General features: G+C 35.5%; 1 protein-coding gene across 5 annotated transcripts in view; it reads left to right on the top strand.

Moving 5' to 3' along the window:
• The window catches only part of fnbp1l (formin binding protein 1-like), a 94,751-nt gene that overhangs the window by 39,594 nt on the left and 34,272 nt on the right, over nucleotides 1-20,885 (top strand). For all 5 annotated transcript variants that reach the window (XR_012383681.1, XR_012383682.1, NM_001003634.1 and 2 more), the window contains 1 exon segment: nucleotides 17,927-18,042. Coding sequence is in view for 3 of the 5 variants with exons in the window: in NM_001003634.1 (NP_001003634.1) it covers nucleotides 17,927-18,042 (116 nt within the window). In the remaining 2 variants the exon portion in view is untranslated.

Raw genomic sequence — 20,885 nt, forward strand, 5'->3', positions numbered from 1 at the left:
AAAAGACTCCCCACACACTCATCAGAGCAGGTAATGTTTTTCCAGTCTTCTATTGTCCAGTTTGAGTTGTAGTCTGTAGTCTGGACAGGAGTAGCATTGGTCTTCTCTTCTACTGCTGTCGCTGATCACTTTCAAGGGTTCAGAGAAGATTCAGAGATGCCCTTCAGCAGAGCTTAGTTGTAATGTGTGATTGTTTTTTTTTTTTTTGTTACAGTTACCTATTGGCTTCAACTAGTCTGTCTTATCTACTCTGACTTTTAGCAGCATTTTCACCCCCCAAAAAAGTTTTCCACTGGATATTTTAAGGGGTGTCAAAATTAATTGATTCTTCTGTGCACCGTGACGCAGACGAGGACAACTCTGTATCGGTTCAGTAATAATTATAACCGGTTATTATGTACTGACGTCATTTATCTCATATGCCTTAGCTTACTATGGCGAGGGAAGCGAGTGTGAATATATACTGCGCTACAAGTACTTAAAAATACAGAAACTCTGCACAATTTCATTGCGTGTTTGTTTGCTGGAAAGTCTTTCACTGACACAGCAGAAGTCCCTATTTTACTTTGATTGAGAAAATGAAAGTAAACTCCATCTCTCTCTCTCTCTCTCTCTCTCTCTCTCTCTCTCTCTCTCTCTCTCTCTCTCTCTCTCTCTCTCTCTCTCTATCTATCTATCTATCCTTTGACCTGCTGGCATGACATTTCCTCTCCTCGGCTGTTACAGCACTTCTTCTGGATCCAGACATGAGCGCTTGTCTGCAGAGTTTTCTCCACCGTGTCTATCATGGATCAGCTGTGATCGCTGCTGCCGTATCAGTGTCACTCATCTGTGAAGTGCACCAGCGCTTGCTGTGCTGTGAGGAAAATATAAAACTGTGTATGGATGGCATCGTCAATGCACCCTGATGCACCGAGATATTGAATTGAACCGAATCGATGGTATGATAATCAGAACTGAACTGTGAGACCAGTGAAGGTTTACACCTCTAATATTTTTACTCTTTATGATCGTTTTCTGTAAACACTAGAGTTGGGGGTGTCTGAAAATGCCAGTAGATTAGCAGTTTCTGAAAAGCTTAAGGCTGATTTATACTGTTGCTTCAAGCGCGTGCGTATGCTCCGGCGCAGCCTATGGGTGGTCGCAAAGCCCTCGCCGTGGCCGTTGGCGACACTGATGCACACCTATCAAAAAATATAAAGACGCATAGCTCAAGCTCTGTGATTGGTCGGCTTGGTAGCGCTGACGAGTGTGGGTGGAGGTGCGAGCCCAATGGAGCGAGTGGTTACAAGTGTGGAGTCTCATGAAGGAGCTCTACATGGAAACGTAAAGTTGTTGCCCGCCCGCCAATTCCTGCTCAAAATGAGCAAGTTTGAGCCACTTGTACATTAAGGTAGTATTCAGAAAAAACAAAACACCCACAAAAAAACTTGACACAGAGGAACATAAACACCTACCGCAGAAGTATAAACCAAGCTTTATTCCTGCTTTTCTGGATTCCACAAACAATCATGTTTTCTCCCGTTTTGGTCCTAGTTTGAACTATTTGTTTTGTTAAAGGGCACCTATGATGAAAATCATTTTTTGTAACTGTTTGGACAGTACTGTGTGCAGGTGTAGTGTGTCCACAGTCATTGGAGTGAACACAACAAGACTCTGTAACACTTTATAAAAACTACACTGTTAATCATTTGCGAAGCATTAGCATCTAGTGAATTCGTTATTTGTTAAGCATCAACTCTGCATTAATAAACAACATTAGTAAGCAGTTTATAATTGCAGCTATAAATGCTGTATTCTTCACTTACAACCACATTTTTAATGTGCTTAATAATTGTACTTTCATACTTCGTTAATGATTTATTTTTCATTACTAAATGAAGTATTGCATTATTTACAAACTAGTTATTTAAGAGTAGTTGGTGGTTTTTAAGATCATTCAGAATGAGTTAGTAAATTATTAATAAACTATTGAAATCAACGTTTATATATCTTATTATTCAGGCAAATATTGATGGTTACTATGTATGTTAATGTTTTATTACTTCACTTTATTACGGTTACCCAAGACTTTTTTTCTTTTTTCTTTTTTTTTGTTTAATAAGTTTTATAAGTTTAACAAATTTTGAAAACACAGCCTGTTTGTAATAAACACAGTAAAATCGCTATCTAATTCCTAATCGCTATAATCACCATGGCTGCAGGGTGTCAGTAAACAGTATGTATGTGTACTGCAAACGGTATTTGTGTGGGACTCATCATTTCAGAAAGGCTTGAACAAAGGTTACCACAAATATTAGTAACTTTGACTAATGAGCTGTAATTCAGCTTCATCCGGGTCCGTCTCTGTCATTGTGCAGTTTATCTTTTGTAAGCCATGATGAGATGCAGACATGCACGTGGGAATGGTGTGCGGGGAGAAGCAGCTCTTTTTTTAATTTTAAGCCACAGGCAACAAAAACAGCTACAATGCACTCAGCCACCAACATGGGCAGATTCTGGAGGCTGTAATAATGATCTGATGTGTATTTTGAACTGAAACTTAGCAGACACATTCTGGAGACAGAAAAGACTTATCTTACATCTTGTAAAAGATGTAAAATAGGAGCCCTTTAAGTCATCTGTGAAAGCACGTATTAATTTGTGTTTTTCCACAGTGGATAAAATTGGCTGAATATTGAAGCGCATACTGGAAAATTGGTAAGATGTAAATGTTGAAATGCACAAATTCTTGAGGATGATCATCAGAACAAAAACAAAAACATCTCTCCACAGAGCGATGGAAAGAAATAAACCATAACTAGCAGAGAGAGACAGAAATCTTGAGTTTGGATAGGAATGACTGGGAAAAAAAGTTAAAAGAGCAAACACCTTGCATTAGAGATCTCATCTTAAAGCAGTTGAGAGAAAACCAATCAATTTGCAAGCACAAAAAAAAATCCTGAGGAAGATTTTTGTTGAATCCATTCCCCTCTTTTCCTCTCATTTGAAACACATTCAAAGTGAGTATAGCGAGTGGGCATATTCATTTCTGCAGGGGGTCTGGGACGTTTCCTTCCCATGAGACTTAACTTTAGGATCTGTGTCAGGTTTCTGTAAACCGAGATTGGCCCGCCTTCTGCTGTCTCCTAGCAACTACGGTTGCCAGTCAGCCTTCGGAGGTGGAGTCTGCATGAAATCGGGGCATTAATTATTCATAAGTGCCTGGAGAAGAGGATGACGTAAGGATAAAAACTGAGCATGCTTGGCTAACTCTGGCACAGACAGTAACAGGGCACCAGCCAGAGACTGATGTATTATGCCTGGGCTTGGCTGCTGCCTTTGTTTCATTTAAACTGTATGAACAGGCTGGGTTTGAGCGTGAAAAAGATGTGTGAAATTTTTATTTATTTATTTTTATTTTTTGTAATTTAGCTCTCATAGTCACAAGCTTGTGTAATCCCTTCAGCCAAAAGAACAGACCCTCATAACAAGATGGCAGACCACCATCTCCATATCCTTATCGGGTCCATACGGGCCAGTTGGAGAACACATGCCACTGGTCATGCTGTTTGTTGGATTTCATAGGTGTGTTTTGGTGTATGTTTGTGTGTGTTTCGAGGGAACCTGCTGGTCGGCCAATCTGCCAGTGTGTGTAGTTCAAATAAAACCTTTTGAATAGAGCATATGAGCATGTAATATTATGTAAATTACCAAATGAATAAGAGATGCTTAAATATTATTTCATATATAGCTAAACAAAGGAGTGAACTGAGACCGAAACGCAAAAACATTGAAATAAATGCATGAGTACCGGTATATCTCTGTTGGTCACACCAGTTGTTCTGTATCATTAGCTTAGGCCACACCCACTCCAGAAACCAGCCCGCTTTGTTGATTGTTAACATCATTCTGTTTAGCTGGTTAAGGTTCACTCCTTTTGTGATATGATTTATGCTTATGTCAATAGAAGTACCTCATTACATAGACTGCTTTTATGGTGCATCGTAAAACTGTACTTCAGTATTTTTAGGCATGAGTCTGTATAGCTTGAGTACTATAGGTAGAGGAAACTAAAAGTAAAGCCATAAAAATTTAAATAACCTGTTTGAAATAAAACAAATATTTATGAATTATCTGTAAAATAATACAAGTATTTATCAGTTATCGATTGATAAGAAACTGAGGTACTTGGGGAACTGCTCAGTTTGGATATTCACAAATCAGCTGGATTGGATGGTCTAGATTAAGGCTGTGCGATTTGGGGAAAAGATCTAAGGGAATTTTTTTTTTTTTTTTTTTTTTTTTTATAGTCCAATCCAGCTCAGTAATATGGATTGTAGCTTCTTACTGCAATGAGTATTAGTTAAAAAAGCTGAAAAAATATTCACTTACTCCAACATTTACTAGATTGACAATAATATCAGTTGACTTTTAAGCAAGACACTCCTCATATGGGGCTGGTTGTTGTATTTCAACGTGACAGGGGCAACAATTCTGCGACTTACAAATGACCTGTGTTTATTTGGTATCTCTGACTTTGAAACCAAAATATTCCCATATCACAGATGTGCGATTTTTCTTTGATATTAATTTGTCTGTTAATGCTTCTGAAGCGTCAGACGCCATCATCCCACTTGTCCATGCTCTCCTGTCTGTTTGTTTGTTTTATTGTGGGTGTTCCTTTTAGTTTTGCAATTCTGATTGGGTAGAACAAATGTGTTCTCGCTCAATTGGCTAGTAAGACTGTCACACACAGACGGCAGTCACACATTTGCTCTTTGCGGGAGAGATTAAATACGTATATCTTTCCTATCGCAGCCTCTTACGATTAGCTAGCATTTCAAATTGCGATTGCGATTAGATTTCGATTAATCACAAATAATCTAAATCCATAATTTTTAAAGAAGGCAGCCTACATCATTGTGGAGCCTATCACGTGTTTTTTAACCTTCCTTTCCAAACTGGTGTCCTACCAAGAGGCTGGAAATCTGCTGCGGTAACTCCACTTTTTAAAGGTGGTGATAAAACAGATTTGAATTGCTACAGACTCATCTCTATTTTGCTCCGTCTCTCTAAAATCCCAGAGAAGCTGGTCAATAAGCAGCTCATTTATTATTTGGTGACACATAATGTTATTAATCAGGCTCAGTCTGGATTTAGATCTTGTCATAGTTGTGTAACTGCTACACTTAAGTTCTCAACGATATTATATGTGCCATTGATAATAAGGAGTATTGTGCAGCTGCATTTGTCGATCTGGCAAAAGCTTTTGACTTTGTGGACCATGAAATTCTACTGGATAGGCTAATAAAGCTTTCTGGTTCAGGAGCTACTGTTCAGGTTGTCTACAAGGGGAGGATCTTCTGTCAGATCCCCTGCCGCCTCAGAAAGGGTCCCACAAGATACCATATTGGGGCTTACACTTTTTAACATTTATGTTAATGATATTGCTTCTGTTGCAGGTGATTTTTACAAACATCTATACGCTGATGATACCATCATTTACACAGCACTTTCTTCACTGCAAGCCAGTTTTTAAACAATCAATGTGCTTTTGCCAATCTTCATTTAGTTTTAATCACAAATAAACCAAAATGTATGGTTTTTCAGAGAAGTTTACCACATGATAAGTTTTCTCCTAAAATGTCCTCATTGGACGGTACTGATATTATGTTGTCTGCTACAAATATCTTGGAATCTGGTAAGATGATAACCTCATTTGAAACTCACATAAATAAATTGCTTAAAAAGGGTAAAGCCCATATTTTGTTTCTTTACAGAAACGAATCCTCTTTTACTCTTCAGAGCAGCATTTGGTCGAATTAACACTATTACCAATTTTGGTTTACAGGGTTTTCATTTACAGATCATCTTCAAAATCTCTCCTTCACAAACTGGATGTTATTTACCATGCAGCAATTGGTTTTGTTACTGGTGCGCCATTTAATACTCATCAGTGTCAACTATATTCTTTATTGAATTAGCCTTGTCTTCAATCACGTCAACAAATTCATTAGTTTCTGTTCATTTACAAAACTCTTATTGGGAAAGCTCTGCTATATTTACAGTCACTTCTTAACATTATATGACAACAGTATAGGCCTATATGTCAAATCATAGTCAATGAAAAACTGAAAAACAGCATAAATTCTGTATTAGGAAAAATGAACTTATCAGAAATAAATCGCAATGCATAAAGTTTTTATAAAGTATTTAATTGTTTTAAAACTAAATGTACACATCTTTACAAAAAAGCACTATTTTTCACAGCAGATTAGATTGAAATACCAGAGAATGCCTGTGAAGTATGATCGGAGGTGGACAAAAGGGTTACGCATTTAAACGGCATGTTTTTAAACTGCGTCTCTTGTTTACCTGTGATCAGAACGAGCAAGGTGTCTCATTGTAAACAGGACAGCATCAGTCATACTCCTAGTAATCTTCATAAACTAGCCTACACACTGCATGCAGGCGCACAATGAGAAAAAATAGATTGATTGCATCAAAAGGGTGCTCATATTGCGCAATGACAAGAAATAATGCAGATCGCACCACCAAACACATAAAAACGTGAAAACATGAAGTAACTACCGTGGATTAAAAAAATGTAAGGAGTAGAAAGTACAGATATTTGTGTAAAAATGTAAGAAGTAAAAGTAAATATTTAATAGATCAATATTATAAAAAATAAATAGATAAGTTATTTAAGTACAAATACTTTGTTTCTTCCTATCTCTGATCAGGTATCAGCTATAACATTTTGATTCTAAATTCATTATGATACTAAATTAAGACTGGTATTAGACAGATTTTTAAACGATTGTAAAATTAATGTTTGAATAATGATTAAATCTAAAATTATTATAATACTTATTTAGCTAAACGCCTACTGTATGCATAATTTTTAAAAACACAAGTATTAAACTTTTAAAATAAAGAAGTAATCGATTTTATGTTCATTTTTTAACAATGCATCAGTCTATAAAACATAATGAAACATCACCATCCACCATTGTGTCATTGACGACTTCTGTTATTGTCATATTTACATTCACAACATTTATGTTTCAAGTTTATTTGTGATTTTTGTTTATAACCGTACACCAACCAGGTCAAGTTTATTATAAGGTAGCTTTCTAGTCACTCAGATAGTCAGCTGAATTATTAAATCATTATATTTCTGTAGCATTGCGTAACTGCATATGTGTCTCAGTATTTTTATTTTATTTTTTACCGTAACTGCTGTGTCTGCATGTGTGTTAAAAGACACTTAAAAGCTGGCAGATGGTTGGGGGATGCTGTTTTTCCACTTGACTGAAGCATCGGCGTGCTGTTAAGGTGATTTCCTCGATTTCAGCTGCGACCGGCAGGCCTGTGCGTAATTCTCCCTCCTGTCCTGAGAAACACCCACACGCGTCTGTGTTATGTGTTTATGCAACACTCATCGGTTCTAAAAACGTAATTTGTATTTAAGCCTCCCCCCTCATGTGATTTTGCTGTCAGGTGCTGTGGTTGAATGTGTTGAAGGTGGGCAGGATTCTGTCTAGATGTCTGTGGAGAGTTACAGCCCGGAGTAATGATTAACTACTGATCCTGTGTGCAAACAGAGCACGATTGTGCCTTTATCTCAATTGCACTTCATTGTTCGTCGGCTCTGTTTCTGTTCTGTTATAAATTAAGGATGGTGCGTTCTGCATTCATTAGCTAAAAAGACGCTGTCAGTAAAGCAAAAGCAGCAACAAGTCACTGAGCTAAAGAGCTGAATTCTGGCTGAAGTGTTGAAGGGTTATCCTGAAGAATGACTGTAAGAGATGAATGATATTTATCAGAGCTGAGCAATATATTGTCTGAGAATCTATCGCAATGTGTGCACATATCTGTATATTTATTAAAAATATATCTATATATTTATTAAAAATATAAAGATTTTCAAAAAATAAAACCTATTTAAACAATGTTGACCATGTTATTTTATTTTTGATTGTTCAATTTCTGAACTCCTCAGAAAACCGTAAAGGACTATTCATTTCACTTTTATTTTTGCTCTGTCATATTTGTAATTACATTTGATGCCAATGCCCTTGATAGAAAAAATACTTGATCATCCCCAAAATGTTTGTAAATATAGCTATTCCAAACTTTGGTCAAATTATATTTATATCCTAATGTACAGTACATCGCAACACCACACAATATCTCAATGTCAGATTTTCTTCAATATTGGGCAGCTCTAATATTTATGATAGGACTACAATTTCAAATAATGCTTTAATGCTCTTTAATTTGACTGTTTAAAAAACCTATGCAGTAGATGTTACTCTTAATGTTGCATTTAATCTAACACTCCCTTTAAATTCATCCATGTTACATCTGATTCTGCTGGGCCTGTCGTGCATTGAGAAGTGAGATAACCTTTAGAAAACTCTAGAAAATCAGTGTGTTTCTTTTAGGGTGCTTTCACATCTGCTTCAGTTAGTTCGGTTGAATCACACTAGAGTTCGTTTTTATTGTTTGGTGGTGTTATTTTTATTTATTTATTTTTATAGGTCAAGTGTGAATGTAGCGGTCGCTCAAGTGCACGCCAAATAAGGACCAAACAAGCATGCTTAGACCGGCTTGAAGAGGTGGTCTCGGTACACTTTCAAACAAACAGTGGAGTGGTAAATTTGGGAAGCAGAATATTAATCAGAATGAGCTTTATTCGCCAAGTGTGTGCAAACACACAAGGGACTTTTTGTTGTTTTTTAGGAGTTCAGGGTACGTACAGGCATATATACATGCAAACAAACACAAGAACACAGAAGTGGAAAATAAATTAAAGAAAATAAATTCTGAGGTATATGCAGGGCTTCCCACAGGTTTGAAAAATACTTGCAGTGGTAGCTGGATTAAAACACACCATTTACAGTGCATTACCCACATAAATTAGTTAACTGTATGTGACAAACAAAACATAATTTAAATTTTAACAATGTTTTATTTTATTATGTTGTACACTGTTTCTTTTCAATAGGTAAAAGTAAAAAAAAAAGAAAGAAAGAAAGAAATCCACTTTTTCTCTTACTTATGCTATTCAGGAGCATTTTGTACAGTATTGCCAAAGCATTTTAGATGTATAAAATATGCAATATATTAACATCATCAAATTAATAAAATATACAGCAAATGAGAAATAAATGACAGAAAAAGAATAGAAACAGACAATATCTCAAAAATTATAATAATTACAAAAATAAAATGTGTAGATTATTTCAAAAAGTCAAACAAGTTATTTGGCCATTTCTAATAGTCTACAAATATTTTGCTGCCAATATAGATCTAATTTCGTCCTCTCCGATGGTTTAATAAAGTTTTTTGAGTCTCTTTGATTGATTAAAGAATGTATTATTTAATGTCTCTCTCGCTCTCGCGGCTGTGTGCATACATTTGACGACAGCTTTAGAAAGTGAAACCAAAAAAAAAATTCCTGACATTTTAGGAGATTTAAAAACTCTGTCTGGACACATTAAGTCCCAAAAAGGCGCATCTCTTTGGAGAGCATGTGAGAGACTGTGGTAGTATTGACAGGTCTTGTGCACACTGTAGCTACGAAACTGCATCCACTACTTAATCGATTACGGATGTTTGGTTATATTGGGCGCATACAAAAAAGTGTAAAAGAATGAAATTATAGTATTAAAGAAAAATGTGGCACTAAATATACAACTCGCCCAAATAAAGTCCAAATGTGAGAAGCACTGTGTATGTATATATACACGCACACACACAAACACTTCTTGATAGTTTATATGCATTTTTTACGTTTTTTACTGTACAATTGTACATATAAAAAATTACATTCATATTAAGTATTTATTTATTGGCACATGCTACTCGAACAGATCCAACTGCAAAAAATAATGCACATTTTTTGACTAAACCATATGCTGTAGTCAGCTCAGCTGTGCTGCGTATTATGGGATGAGGGCATGTGTTTGTTTACAGTGCTTTAGCAACAGCTCTGTGGTAGCCCGCCGACAAACTTCTGAAATGATTTGTGATGTGTCTTCTGTGTCTGTTCTTGTGTCTTCCGTACTCTTATTTGCAGTGCATTAAAACGGTTTTCAACTTGCATCTGCACTGCATTCTCAAAGTATAGTTGTTGTTTTTTTAAGTCTTGCAAATTATAGTATATGATGCCCATTTTTTTTTTTCTATTTGTTCCTTTCGGGAGGCCAATAGGAATATTAATGCACATTAATTCTGACCAATATAAAACCAGTTTAAAAAATGCGTTCAATGATGCATCTAGCCAACGAGTGATATGGATGTTGTTACTTGTTAGTTTGTTTCACATGGTTCAGACCAGAGCAATCAATGTGGTGTGAAAAGAAACCAATACTGCTGAAAAATTCTAGAGTGTATTATTTTTTGATCCCAATTAAATGAGTCAAACCGCAGGTGTTACTTTTATCAGGGTTGGTGTGTAAATATACTATTACCACGCTGTATTGTATGTTCCTGTTGTCAAATCATGTAACAGCGAAGACTATAGGATACACAAGACATGAATGGGGAAAAACTGTAACAATCTATATGGCGAATGAAGCCCTGCCTACTAGTACAGGAGCCAATCATCGGCCATTATAGACTGACGTTTGGACACAGATGTGTGCTTTTACGACACTGAAATCTTAGCAAATACTTGCTTCACAAACATAAGAAATATATTCAAAAAAAGTTTGGAATCTGTGCTTTTAAATGAACCATATAACCTTAAAAACAAATAATCTGTATGAAATCAACGCAACGTACAGTCCATCCTGTCAAACGCACATCACATGACAGCAACTACTTAAACGCCCACAAACCTGTAAACAAAGAGTCGCTGTCATTTCTAGGGGAGATTCGCCATTCAGACCAAGTTGTAAATTACTTTAGTAGAGTAAATGATGTTGGTGTCGTGATCTTATTCCTTTCGGGTTTAGGAAAGAAACTCATGAGACAGTTTTTGTTTAATTTTATTGTTGATTCCAAATATGCTATGTCATCATAAGCTTGGCAAACAGTTTTGGAGAATTTGATGTTTCCCCATTCAGACAAATTGTCCGAGCATATTGCCTGTGAGGAATTCCGAAGATAGCTGCCCAGTAAAATGACTTGCCTTAAAGGGACTTTGGTAATGGCAAGTGCTCTATTGCTGGTTCACCCAAGATTTCTCTGTTTCTCTCATCAGCAGTGTGCTCTGTTCTTGATGACGTTCATTAAGTCCTGAGGGTGAGGCCGATTAAATGAGCTTGTAATCACGGTTGTGCTGAGAAGATGTTTGTTCATTGTTCTGAAGATTCTGGCCCTGACTTATGAGACAGACTGAGATGAAGCCAGCGTACTTCCTCCACCGGAGAACAAAGCTTTTCTCTTCTTTCCTGGCAGGAAAGCATGTGGTGTAGTAGTTTAAGGTCTGAGCTGGCATGCAAAAGGTTGTGGGTTCAAACCCTGGAAGCGTAACCCCAGGTTAGAGACTGTAGACGTGTTCGATCAGTCCCGTGTAATGCATTTTAAATTCAGAGAGATGCACTAATTGACTTACGAGAAATCAGAATTTGCTGTTTTACTTAGTTTGTTTTATTTATTTATTTATTTATTTTTTTTTGCATGCATACTGCACTGCAGTGATTTTTATGGTATAATGTGTGTAAATGGAGCATCGGCAGGGGCAAGAAACAGGACACATGTAAACCAACATTATCTATAAGAGGATCTCATTGTCTTCAGGAAAGTTCAGATGGTATTTTCTTTTCAAGAGCCCCTATAATGCATTATAAAAAGTAATATTTTGGTTTTGGGGGTCTCCAACATCAGGCTGATATGCATGCAAGATCAAAAAACACGTTCATTGTCTTATAATATGCATTTATTTTTACCTCATTATCCCAACGACTCCTATATGATTTGTTCAGCGATTCATTTGTTCCCAAACCCCTCCTTAGTGCGAAGCTTACCTGCACTGATTGGTCAGATATACCCCAGTCTGTTGTGATTGGGCGACTGCGTTTAGCAAGAGACAAAAAAAAAAAAAAAAAACAACGCCCACCATATGAGAGAGCTCAATCCAGGCATGCAATAAAGGAATGCAGTTAAACACCAGCATATTACTCTACTTTTTACCCAAACCCCAAGTAATAACAACGAAACGCATTCAGAATTAAACTCACACAGTGGCAAAAGTTTAACTGTTTTGAAAACGCATTAACGCATGTGTGGAACAGCTGATGGTGGTCATAGCAAAGACAAAGGGCAGAGGATCATGAGTTCAGAAACACATTTAATACAGAAAAGGATGAAGTGCCAGTTGCAATTTTAACGTGGTTTTTGATGCGATATATATATATATATATATATATATATATATATATATATATATATATATATTGATCTATAATAGATATGTAATCCCAAGCCGCATGGAGCCATTTTTTACATAAGGCAACAATTTTAATTACACTTTCATGTTATGATGCGAAGGAAGAAGAAACTGGTCCATATGAACTGTAACAGCTACTGATGAAGTCCTTGTCAAGTCTGATAAGGTCCCATATATAGTCTTTGCTGCTCTTCAATTTTAAACGCCCGGTGAATCCTGTATTGCAGCGCAGGTTATTGTATCAAAATTCTGATTAATGACAGGAACAAACACAGCACTAAGTTGGCTATGCTGATTATTTTCAAAAACCCATAAAAGGGGCATTTTGAGATAATTAATGTGTAATTTATTGAAATGTCAGGGCTTTGCTTACAGCATTGACCAAGAAAACATTTTTATTCACACTTCTATAAGCTGACCTACTGGATGACAGTGAACTGGCTTTATTTAGCCTGTCTACTCTTATTTATTTATTTATTTATTTATTTATTTGTTTATTTATTTATCTATTTATTTATTTTAATGTAGCATCATTTATAATACCATAATTAAATTGACAAATAAATTACATGAAAATGATTTAAAAACAGAATAAAATAGTATCTATTACAACTATTCTGGATGGTCCTGATTATCGACTAGTATAGGCACCAGGTAATTCTGAAAGAGAAAATAAAAAGTATTTTTACTTAACAATGTAACAGGAACAGTGTAATAAAACGATACTAATGTATATTTAGATTGATTGCATCATAGTTTATTAGGATGCATTGCAGATTTAGGTTTGGTGCTGGAAGCTTTGAAGCTGCATTACTTTGTGTCTGTTGTCTCCTGTTGAACAGTGCTTAGACTGTCTTGTGCCCCCTGTGAACAGCCTGGCTCAGCCTCAGGCAAATACACAGCTTGTCTGTTTCTCTCTTTTAGCCTCTACTTCTCAGAGGTCATCATCATCATAAAGCTCCAACGGACCTATGACAGACTGAAAATATACAGCCTGTGGCGGCTTTCACACAAGTTTCATGAAGACAGGTCTCAAGTGGGAGACTGCAGTCCACCAAAAACTATATATATATATATATATATATATATATATATATATATATATATATATATATATATATATATTTATATATATATATATTTATATATATATTTATATATATTTATATATATATATATATATATATATATATATATATATATATATATATATATATATTTATATATATATATATATATATATATATATATATATATATATATATATATATATATATATATATATATATATATATATTTATATATATATATATTTATTTTATATATATATATATATATATACATTTCGCAATGCAGGTGTTTGGGGTCCTTCTCTCTCTGACTCAGTAGGTGCTGAGAATGGTGTCACAGCCATGTCTGTATAGACTATCCTGTCACAAAATGCGGCGAAAATCCTACACAATGGTAAAAGTTTGATTATGGTGTTTACATGTCTGTACTGTTCTAAATTTGGCATACTCCACGCGTCTTAATCCGGTTTCTGTTTAGTTTGATTTTGACTTTAGTCAGATTAAATAAAAAAAAAATGCTGTTTACATGGTCGACTCTTAATCAGAGTACTGTCTTAATCATAGTAAAATCTGATTATTGGTGTCCATGTAAACATACTTACTGTTGTGTTAGCAGTTTAATAAGATCGCTAATAAATATGCACCCATCTATTGAAAACAATTAGGAGACGCCTTAGAAATTCTCCTTATCTCTGGATTTAGATTTTATATTTGTGCAACTAAATTTTTTTTATTTGTTTTAATTTTCTAAATTTAAAATTTAAAAATAAAAAAATACCATGTAGAGCATGAAATGAGAATTGGTCTAAATAACAAAAAAGATGTCAACACAAGATTTCAATAATATCAATTAAAACCTTCTGTTATTTTAAACAACATTTTTTTTTCTTTTTACTTTTTTATAAGGTACAATTTTTGCTACTAATACACCATTAGATATGACTTTTATCTTAATAAACTTTGAATTTGGTGCTTTATTAATAGTTATTAAGATAGTAATTAGGTTTATGTATTGAGTAGGGATGTAGATTAAGATCATACAGACATACAGAATAGGGTTGCACAATATAACGTTTTAGCATCAATATCGCAATGTGTGCATTTGCAATAGTCACATTGTAGGATATGCAATGTTGAGTTGTGTTTATAGATGACCAGGTGCCATAATTAGTTTTTTATTTCATTTTTTATTTTTTGTATGTGTGTAAGTCTGCCTTTATCTGCCTGTGTTTTTAAGGCCTTTTACTGTACAAACATTTCAAGAAAGTTTAAAGCATTCAAGCACAAGAAATTTGTAACTTGCTTACTTTAAATTTTTGTACATTTGCATTTGTAACTTTTAATAATACTACTTTTTTTTTTTTTGTTTATACAATGAAGATGATGCAAAGAAAGTAAGATTTTTCTCTTTTGGTTAATTATTTACACATTTGTTATGGCCTCGTGCAGCAGTTTATTCAATGTATCAAGCTCAGATTTGTTTTGATTTGGGGATTTTATTTTACCGTCTTACTGTCCATTTTGTTATTAAACTTTTTAAAATCTGTTTTTGCCTTAATATAAATTATTTCTCATTAGTACTTAAAGGCTTTATTGCAATCTTTATCTCAATGGATAGTGAATTTACGTAACTAATAACTCAAAAAAGTAGCAAACACATTACTTTACATGCTTTCATCAATCTGTATATACAGCATGTATAGCTTTGGGCTCAGAAAGTTCTGAAAATAAAATTTTATCCTATATTTTTTAAAAGGAAAATGAAGGTGTAGATTATATAGGTGTCTGTTAAATGCAGAGATTCTCCATAAAAGAGGTGAAAAACACCTGCAAGTTCTGAAATAGATCAAACTTCAGCTAGGTAAGGAAAAATAACACAAAAGTAACTCAAAAGTAATATAACACATTACTTTCCATAAAAAGTAAACAAGTAACACTATTAGTTTATGGGGAAGTAACTCAATATTGTAATGCACTACTTTCCAAAGTATCTTTCCCCAACACTGGTAATAAGTCACTAGTTAATAGAATCGGTAACTAAAGTGTTACCAAAAAATGTGTCAATTTTCATGATGTGTAATATCAGTCTTTTTAGGTGTCATTTTAAATCATAAATTGTGATCCCTACAACAAGTGATTAAGCTACTTATTAGTCACTTTAGGAGCTCTATGTTCTTTCAGTATTTGCTGTATTCTCAGGTTGGCTACATCCACGGCTTTACCATAAATAGACCTAGAATGTAAAGCTGTGGATGTCACTTACTCCTCTGTAGGGTTGTTTGTCGCTCAGAACGCAGATGGACTGTGTTTGGATCCACCATGTCTGTGATGTCGGGTTGGTTGGTGGTGAGGAATGTGATGTAACAGTCTTTAGCTGCAACTTTTAGCTCTGCCGATTCTTTTTCCAAGCTGGACGAAGAACACAAAATCATTCTAAGCATGTCTGGAATAACAAATGCAAGATTTGGTGGAGGAGGCTGGTACCTATATTTACAACCCAATACACATTTTTGTGGCATGAAAATTAAGTGTGGAGGAAAATCATGTTTGCTAACACTTTCTTTAAACGTGCCTTTTAAGGAAGGAATGATCTTCCTCTCACACTGTTAAAAAAAAAAAAAAAAGGCTGGGTTCCGTCACAATTTGTTTTAGGACAATATGTTTGACTTGAGTTAACAAATTTAAGTGGATTGAGCATAAAACAATGAAGTCCCAAAAAAAAAAAAAAAAAAACTCATAATTGCAGGTCATTTTAAATGAGTAGTTTGACCAAACTTCAAACATAAGTTTTTGAGTACATGTTGCTTGAAAATGGGTTTAAAGCACTGAATCCAGACCCTCCGGGATTTAGCAATTTTGCAATTGCCGATTTTAATGTAAAATCACATTTCCTTAAGCAATTATTAATTTGCGAAAATTTTCTGCATATTTTGGTCAGTTAAGACACTGTTCAAATTCCCTCACCACAGAGCGCCATCTGCATTTACAGAGAACACTATACATTTAACATTTAAATGCATAGTAATTGCGAATAGAATGTGTGCTCAGTCCGGTGTGCACAACCTCGAGTTCACAAAACACGATTCTCGTCTGGGGGCTGATCTGTATAATGTGAATTCAAAGCCTGTTTGAACTAGGCCATGTGAGTTGTATCACTTATTAAACTATATATTGCATATATGCATCTGTCATTATAAGTTTAGTCTTAATACTCACTCACTCAAATTGTTTTTCGTCTTGTTCAAATAGCTGTTAAACAACATTGAATGACTTGGCATTTATATTCAAACAATTGGTTTCATTTTCAAATATGACACAGCAGGCTTTAGGGGTAAACTCTGGTTTTACTTGGTTTCTCTCAGTGTTTCCTTTACATAAAGATTACAGAGATCAAAGTTTCTCAAGGTCAGAAAATTACAATGAACTAAGATGTGTAAATTATTGAAGATTGTGTATTTAATTTTTTGTGCTTGTTTATTTATTACAGAACAATGCCAGCATACATAGCTAGCACCAACTATATACAAGCCAGGATTTGCATTAAAGGAAAATACATGAGAAATTAAATAACAATAGGAAAAGAAAACAAAATCTAGGGTGTGAAAGTGACCTTTAAACACCTCTAATATAATATTATTTATCTTTGAGTACACTTTAGTTTATCTAGTTGTTATATAAGAAATTTTCTCAATAAATTCAGACCATACTTTGATTGTTTTGATTTTAGCTCTGTTAATTCTTGCTGTAGAATGTTCTAACAACACAATATTTTTTTAGTTCAATAAGGCACAATTTGTCTGCTGGGAATGTGGGTTTATGCCAAATTTGAAATATAACCTTCTTGGCTGCAGGTAGTGCAGAATGAAATATCCTACGTTGGTACATGTTTGAGTTACAAATAATCATTAAATATACAGATATTGGGGTATTTAGTAATAAACGTATCACACAATTCTGATATAACTTAAAAGACCTTATGCCAAAATGTACTGATAGGTGGACATTCAAAAAACATATGCATACATACCCCCACAGAATTTGATGTACAACGTACAAAATGTAACTGTTTCATTGTGTAGCACATGTGGAGTTATAAAGCCTTGAGGATCAGTTTATAGTATAAACGTTGTTGGGCAGGAAAGATTGTGTTTTTATTTTTATAGCAAAACACTTAAAGAATCGCAGCAAATTAAGTGAGTTTGTGAAATTTCACCACAAAATCTGTCACTTTAGTCTCAAAAATACCCCTCCTCTGAAGTCATGGATGTACAGTGAAACAATCCTTGTTTGTTAGATGAATGTTTTTTCAGCGTTGATTTCTATTCCGCGCTCACATTGTAAATGTTCAGTATTCTTCAAACAAGTCTGTCCATATTCATGTTTCCTGTCTGGCAGCAGAAGCTCAGTGACAGATCAAACTCCCTCTCACCGGACCTCTCTCTCTCTCTTTTCTGCTTTCTTCCTTGATCAGGACCAGTTCGAGAATCTCGACAAACACACACAGTGGGGCATCGACTTCCTAGAGCGCTATGCAAAGTTTGTCAAGGAGCGTCTGGAGATCGAGCAGGCCTATGCAAAGCAGCTACGGTGAGCATATAATCACATGTAACTTCTGCTGATATGTCATCCAACGTCAGTGAGTGATTCTGTTGCTGTAATAAAACATGTATTATGTAGAATCATGAAAAATGGATGATATTGAGGGAGTCATACTGATGCACGGATCCAGATTTGATCCTTGTTACCCATGTTTACTAAAAATGCATGTCCATTCCACTGCTTGGTGCTGTTCAGTTTGGTTTACTTTTGAGTTCGTTTAAATGTTTTCAGTTTGGGAGTTTTAAAGAATAACTTAAAGTTGGACAGTAAATACATTGCGTCTTGATGGAGTTTAATGTCGACACTTAGTTGTTACTACGTAAATAAAATATACCAAAACTGTTTGCTCATTAATTTAACATTTTTAACACTTAATACTTAATTACTGTTATTTTTACAGAAATGTTAGCTATTTTATTTTGCTCGGCATGCAAATTATTTTTTTTCATGTAGGCTATAAGCTTTGTACTTTTAAAGGGCCATGAAACCCCCTCGTTTCAGCAGGGTGTTTTCACACCTCTACTTTGGAAAAAGTCAGAAAAGTGGGCGTGTCCAGCTCTGTTTAGGGGGGAGTGTCGGAGGAAGAAAAGCGGCTTGGTATGGGAGTGTCTATTTGGGCGCGCTGAATTTCAGAGTCAAAACACACACCCACAGCGGACAATGTGACTGTGTTTACATGGACATCTGTAGTCGAATTATTTGCCAAATGATTAAATGGTGGACTTTAACTGCAGTTTGGCTCTTTCATTCAGGGAATTCATTAATGTCCCTCCCGACAAACGTGATATTTGATTCGAAGAGCTGCTGTAAGCGTGTATTTTTCATGCAATGTTTGATACCGCACTGCGAATGAGAGAAAAAAAAACTCAGCATTTCCCGGAAACTTAGATACACACGGCAGGTAGCGTCAGAAAGCCGCGTGTGTTATTCCGGTCACAAAATCCAACACGAGGTTATAGTTTGGTTGTAACTGTTAGTGCTAACTATTGCACTCGGTGCAATAGTTTGTTTGATACGAATAAAATACGAACTGAATAAACAAAGAGCACTGGTCGCTCACTTACCAAATCTGTAGAGACAGGACAATCACCAGCAACTAGAGCCGCGTCTTTATTTAGAGGAGACTACAAGCGAATCTGGATCTCAGCGTTTGCAGATGAGAACAGCTCTCAGGTAAACAATGTTCCTCCTTAGACACGTAAGTTATTGTTGTCGAGCGTCGCGTACACTGTTAATCCACGCGTGAGTCTGAGCTCTCACAGAGAGAAAATGAAAACGAAACTTAACGGCAGCAAACTATAAAAGCAACACTTCATGCTTGTTTTGCCAACACAACATGGCGTCTTTGCCGTCTACACTGTAACATTAATGAATATTAATGAAGTTGCACAATAGAGCGCGCTGATTGGTTTGAACCAAGCCTTACTCATGCATTAATGCAACACACTGTAAGACGTAATAAGACTCACTCTGGCACAGACGCCCAGTCTGCACGCTGGAATACAGGCTATTATGTCATGACCGTGACGCAGCTTCAAAAATTTGTTCCAAGCAGGAAGTACGAATTTGCTTGAAATAAATCAAAAACAACCAATTTACACTTTTTAGTGAAATATAGGTGTCCTAATAGTGTTTTTAGCAGTGTGGGACACACATACGACAGTCAACAGCTCAAAAATGTGTTTTGGTGTTTCGTGACCCTTTAATAAAACATCAGCACACAAGGCAGGCCTCATCATTATAGGCTAAATGAGACCTCTATTTGCAATTCTATTCTACGTGAAAGAATTGCTAAATAACTGTAAAGGTTAACATAAAGGTGCAGAAGGTGATTGTCTTCAGAAACATTTTTTGTTGTGCTGTTTGAAAGTCTCTTCACATTCCAATAGTAATGATTAAAGTAAAAGTATTTATTTGTATTTTTATATTCTGGGTAAGGGATAAGACTAAAACATGTTCATCCAATTAAAATTTGTCTGGCCGACATCTCCTATAATTCTGATAAGTAACCCAAACTGTCCACAAATGTAGATTTGTACATCTGGGCACCTCTGTTCGTGCAGACAGATCCGATGTTTGCAAAGTGTGACAGCAGTAAAAACAAATGCTGAATCAAAACATTTTAAAATTCTGAATCAATTTTGGAGTTGCTTTTGCACAGTAGGAGGAAGGAGGACATAATGGCTGAAGTATTTCTGTTAGACGGGTACTTTTATGTGTTAAAACTATTTTAGTCCCCCAAATACAAGTGGCCTGCTTTCACTGAGTGGTGCAATACGGTACGGTACGGTTCGGTTTGGTATGCTTTTATGGCTGTTTCATCTGTCAAAAAGGTACCTAAAAGCCAACAGTACCGTGCCACTTTTTAGGTACCCTTTTCAAAGAGTACCTAGCACAACAAAAGGTTACCAAAAGGCGGAGCTAGACGCGCAGCTGAATGCTATTGGTTTACAGAGATACGTCACTCGCTCGTGGACAAGCAGGAAAATAAAAACAAAGAAACCGTCATTTTTAAAAACACAGTCAAGACATTACACTGTAATAAAATATACATAACGAGTCTGGTTGACCTGAGCTCAATCAAACCTTGTCATCTTGATGAACAGCCACAAAGTCAAGACGAAGAGCGGAATCTACCCTGTGCCCCGTAGTTTTTTTAAAAGGTAATTTGAAGCATGAGCGGGTTTGCTTTCTCGCATGCACTCGCCACGTGTCTATCTTTGAAATAACTTTTTGAGCTGATAATAATAAAGTGCGAGTGATTATTGATGACATTCGATCCTTTAGAAATGGACAAACGTGAGAGTGAAGCCTGAAAAAACAACTGCCAT

The sequence above is a fragment of the Danio rerio genome, chromosome 8, assembly GCF_049306965.1.
Source record: "Danio rerio strain Tuebingen ecotype United States chromosome 8, GRCz12tu, whole genome shotgun sequence".
NCBI classification, from domain to species: domain Eukaryota; kingdom Metazoa; phylum Chordata; class Actinopteri; order Cypriniformes; family Danionidae; genus Danio; species Danio rerio.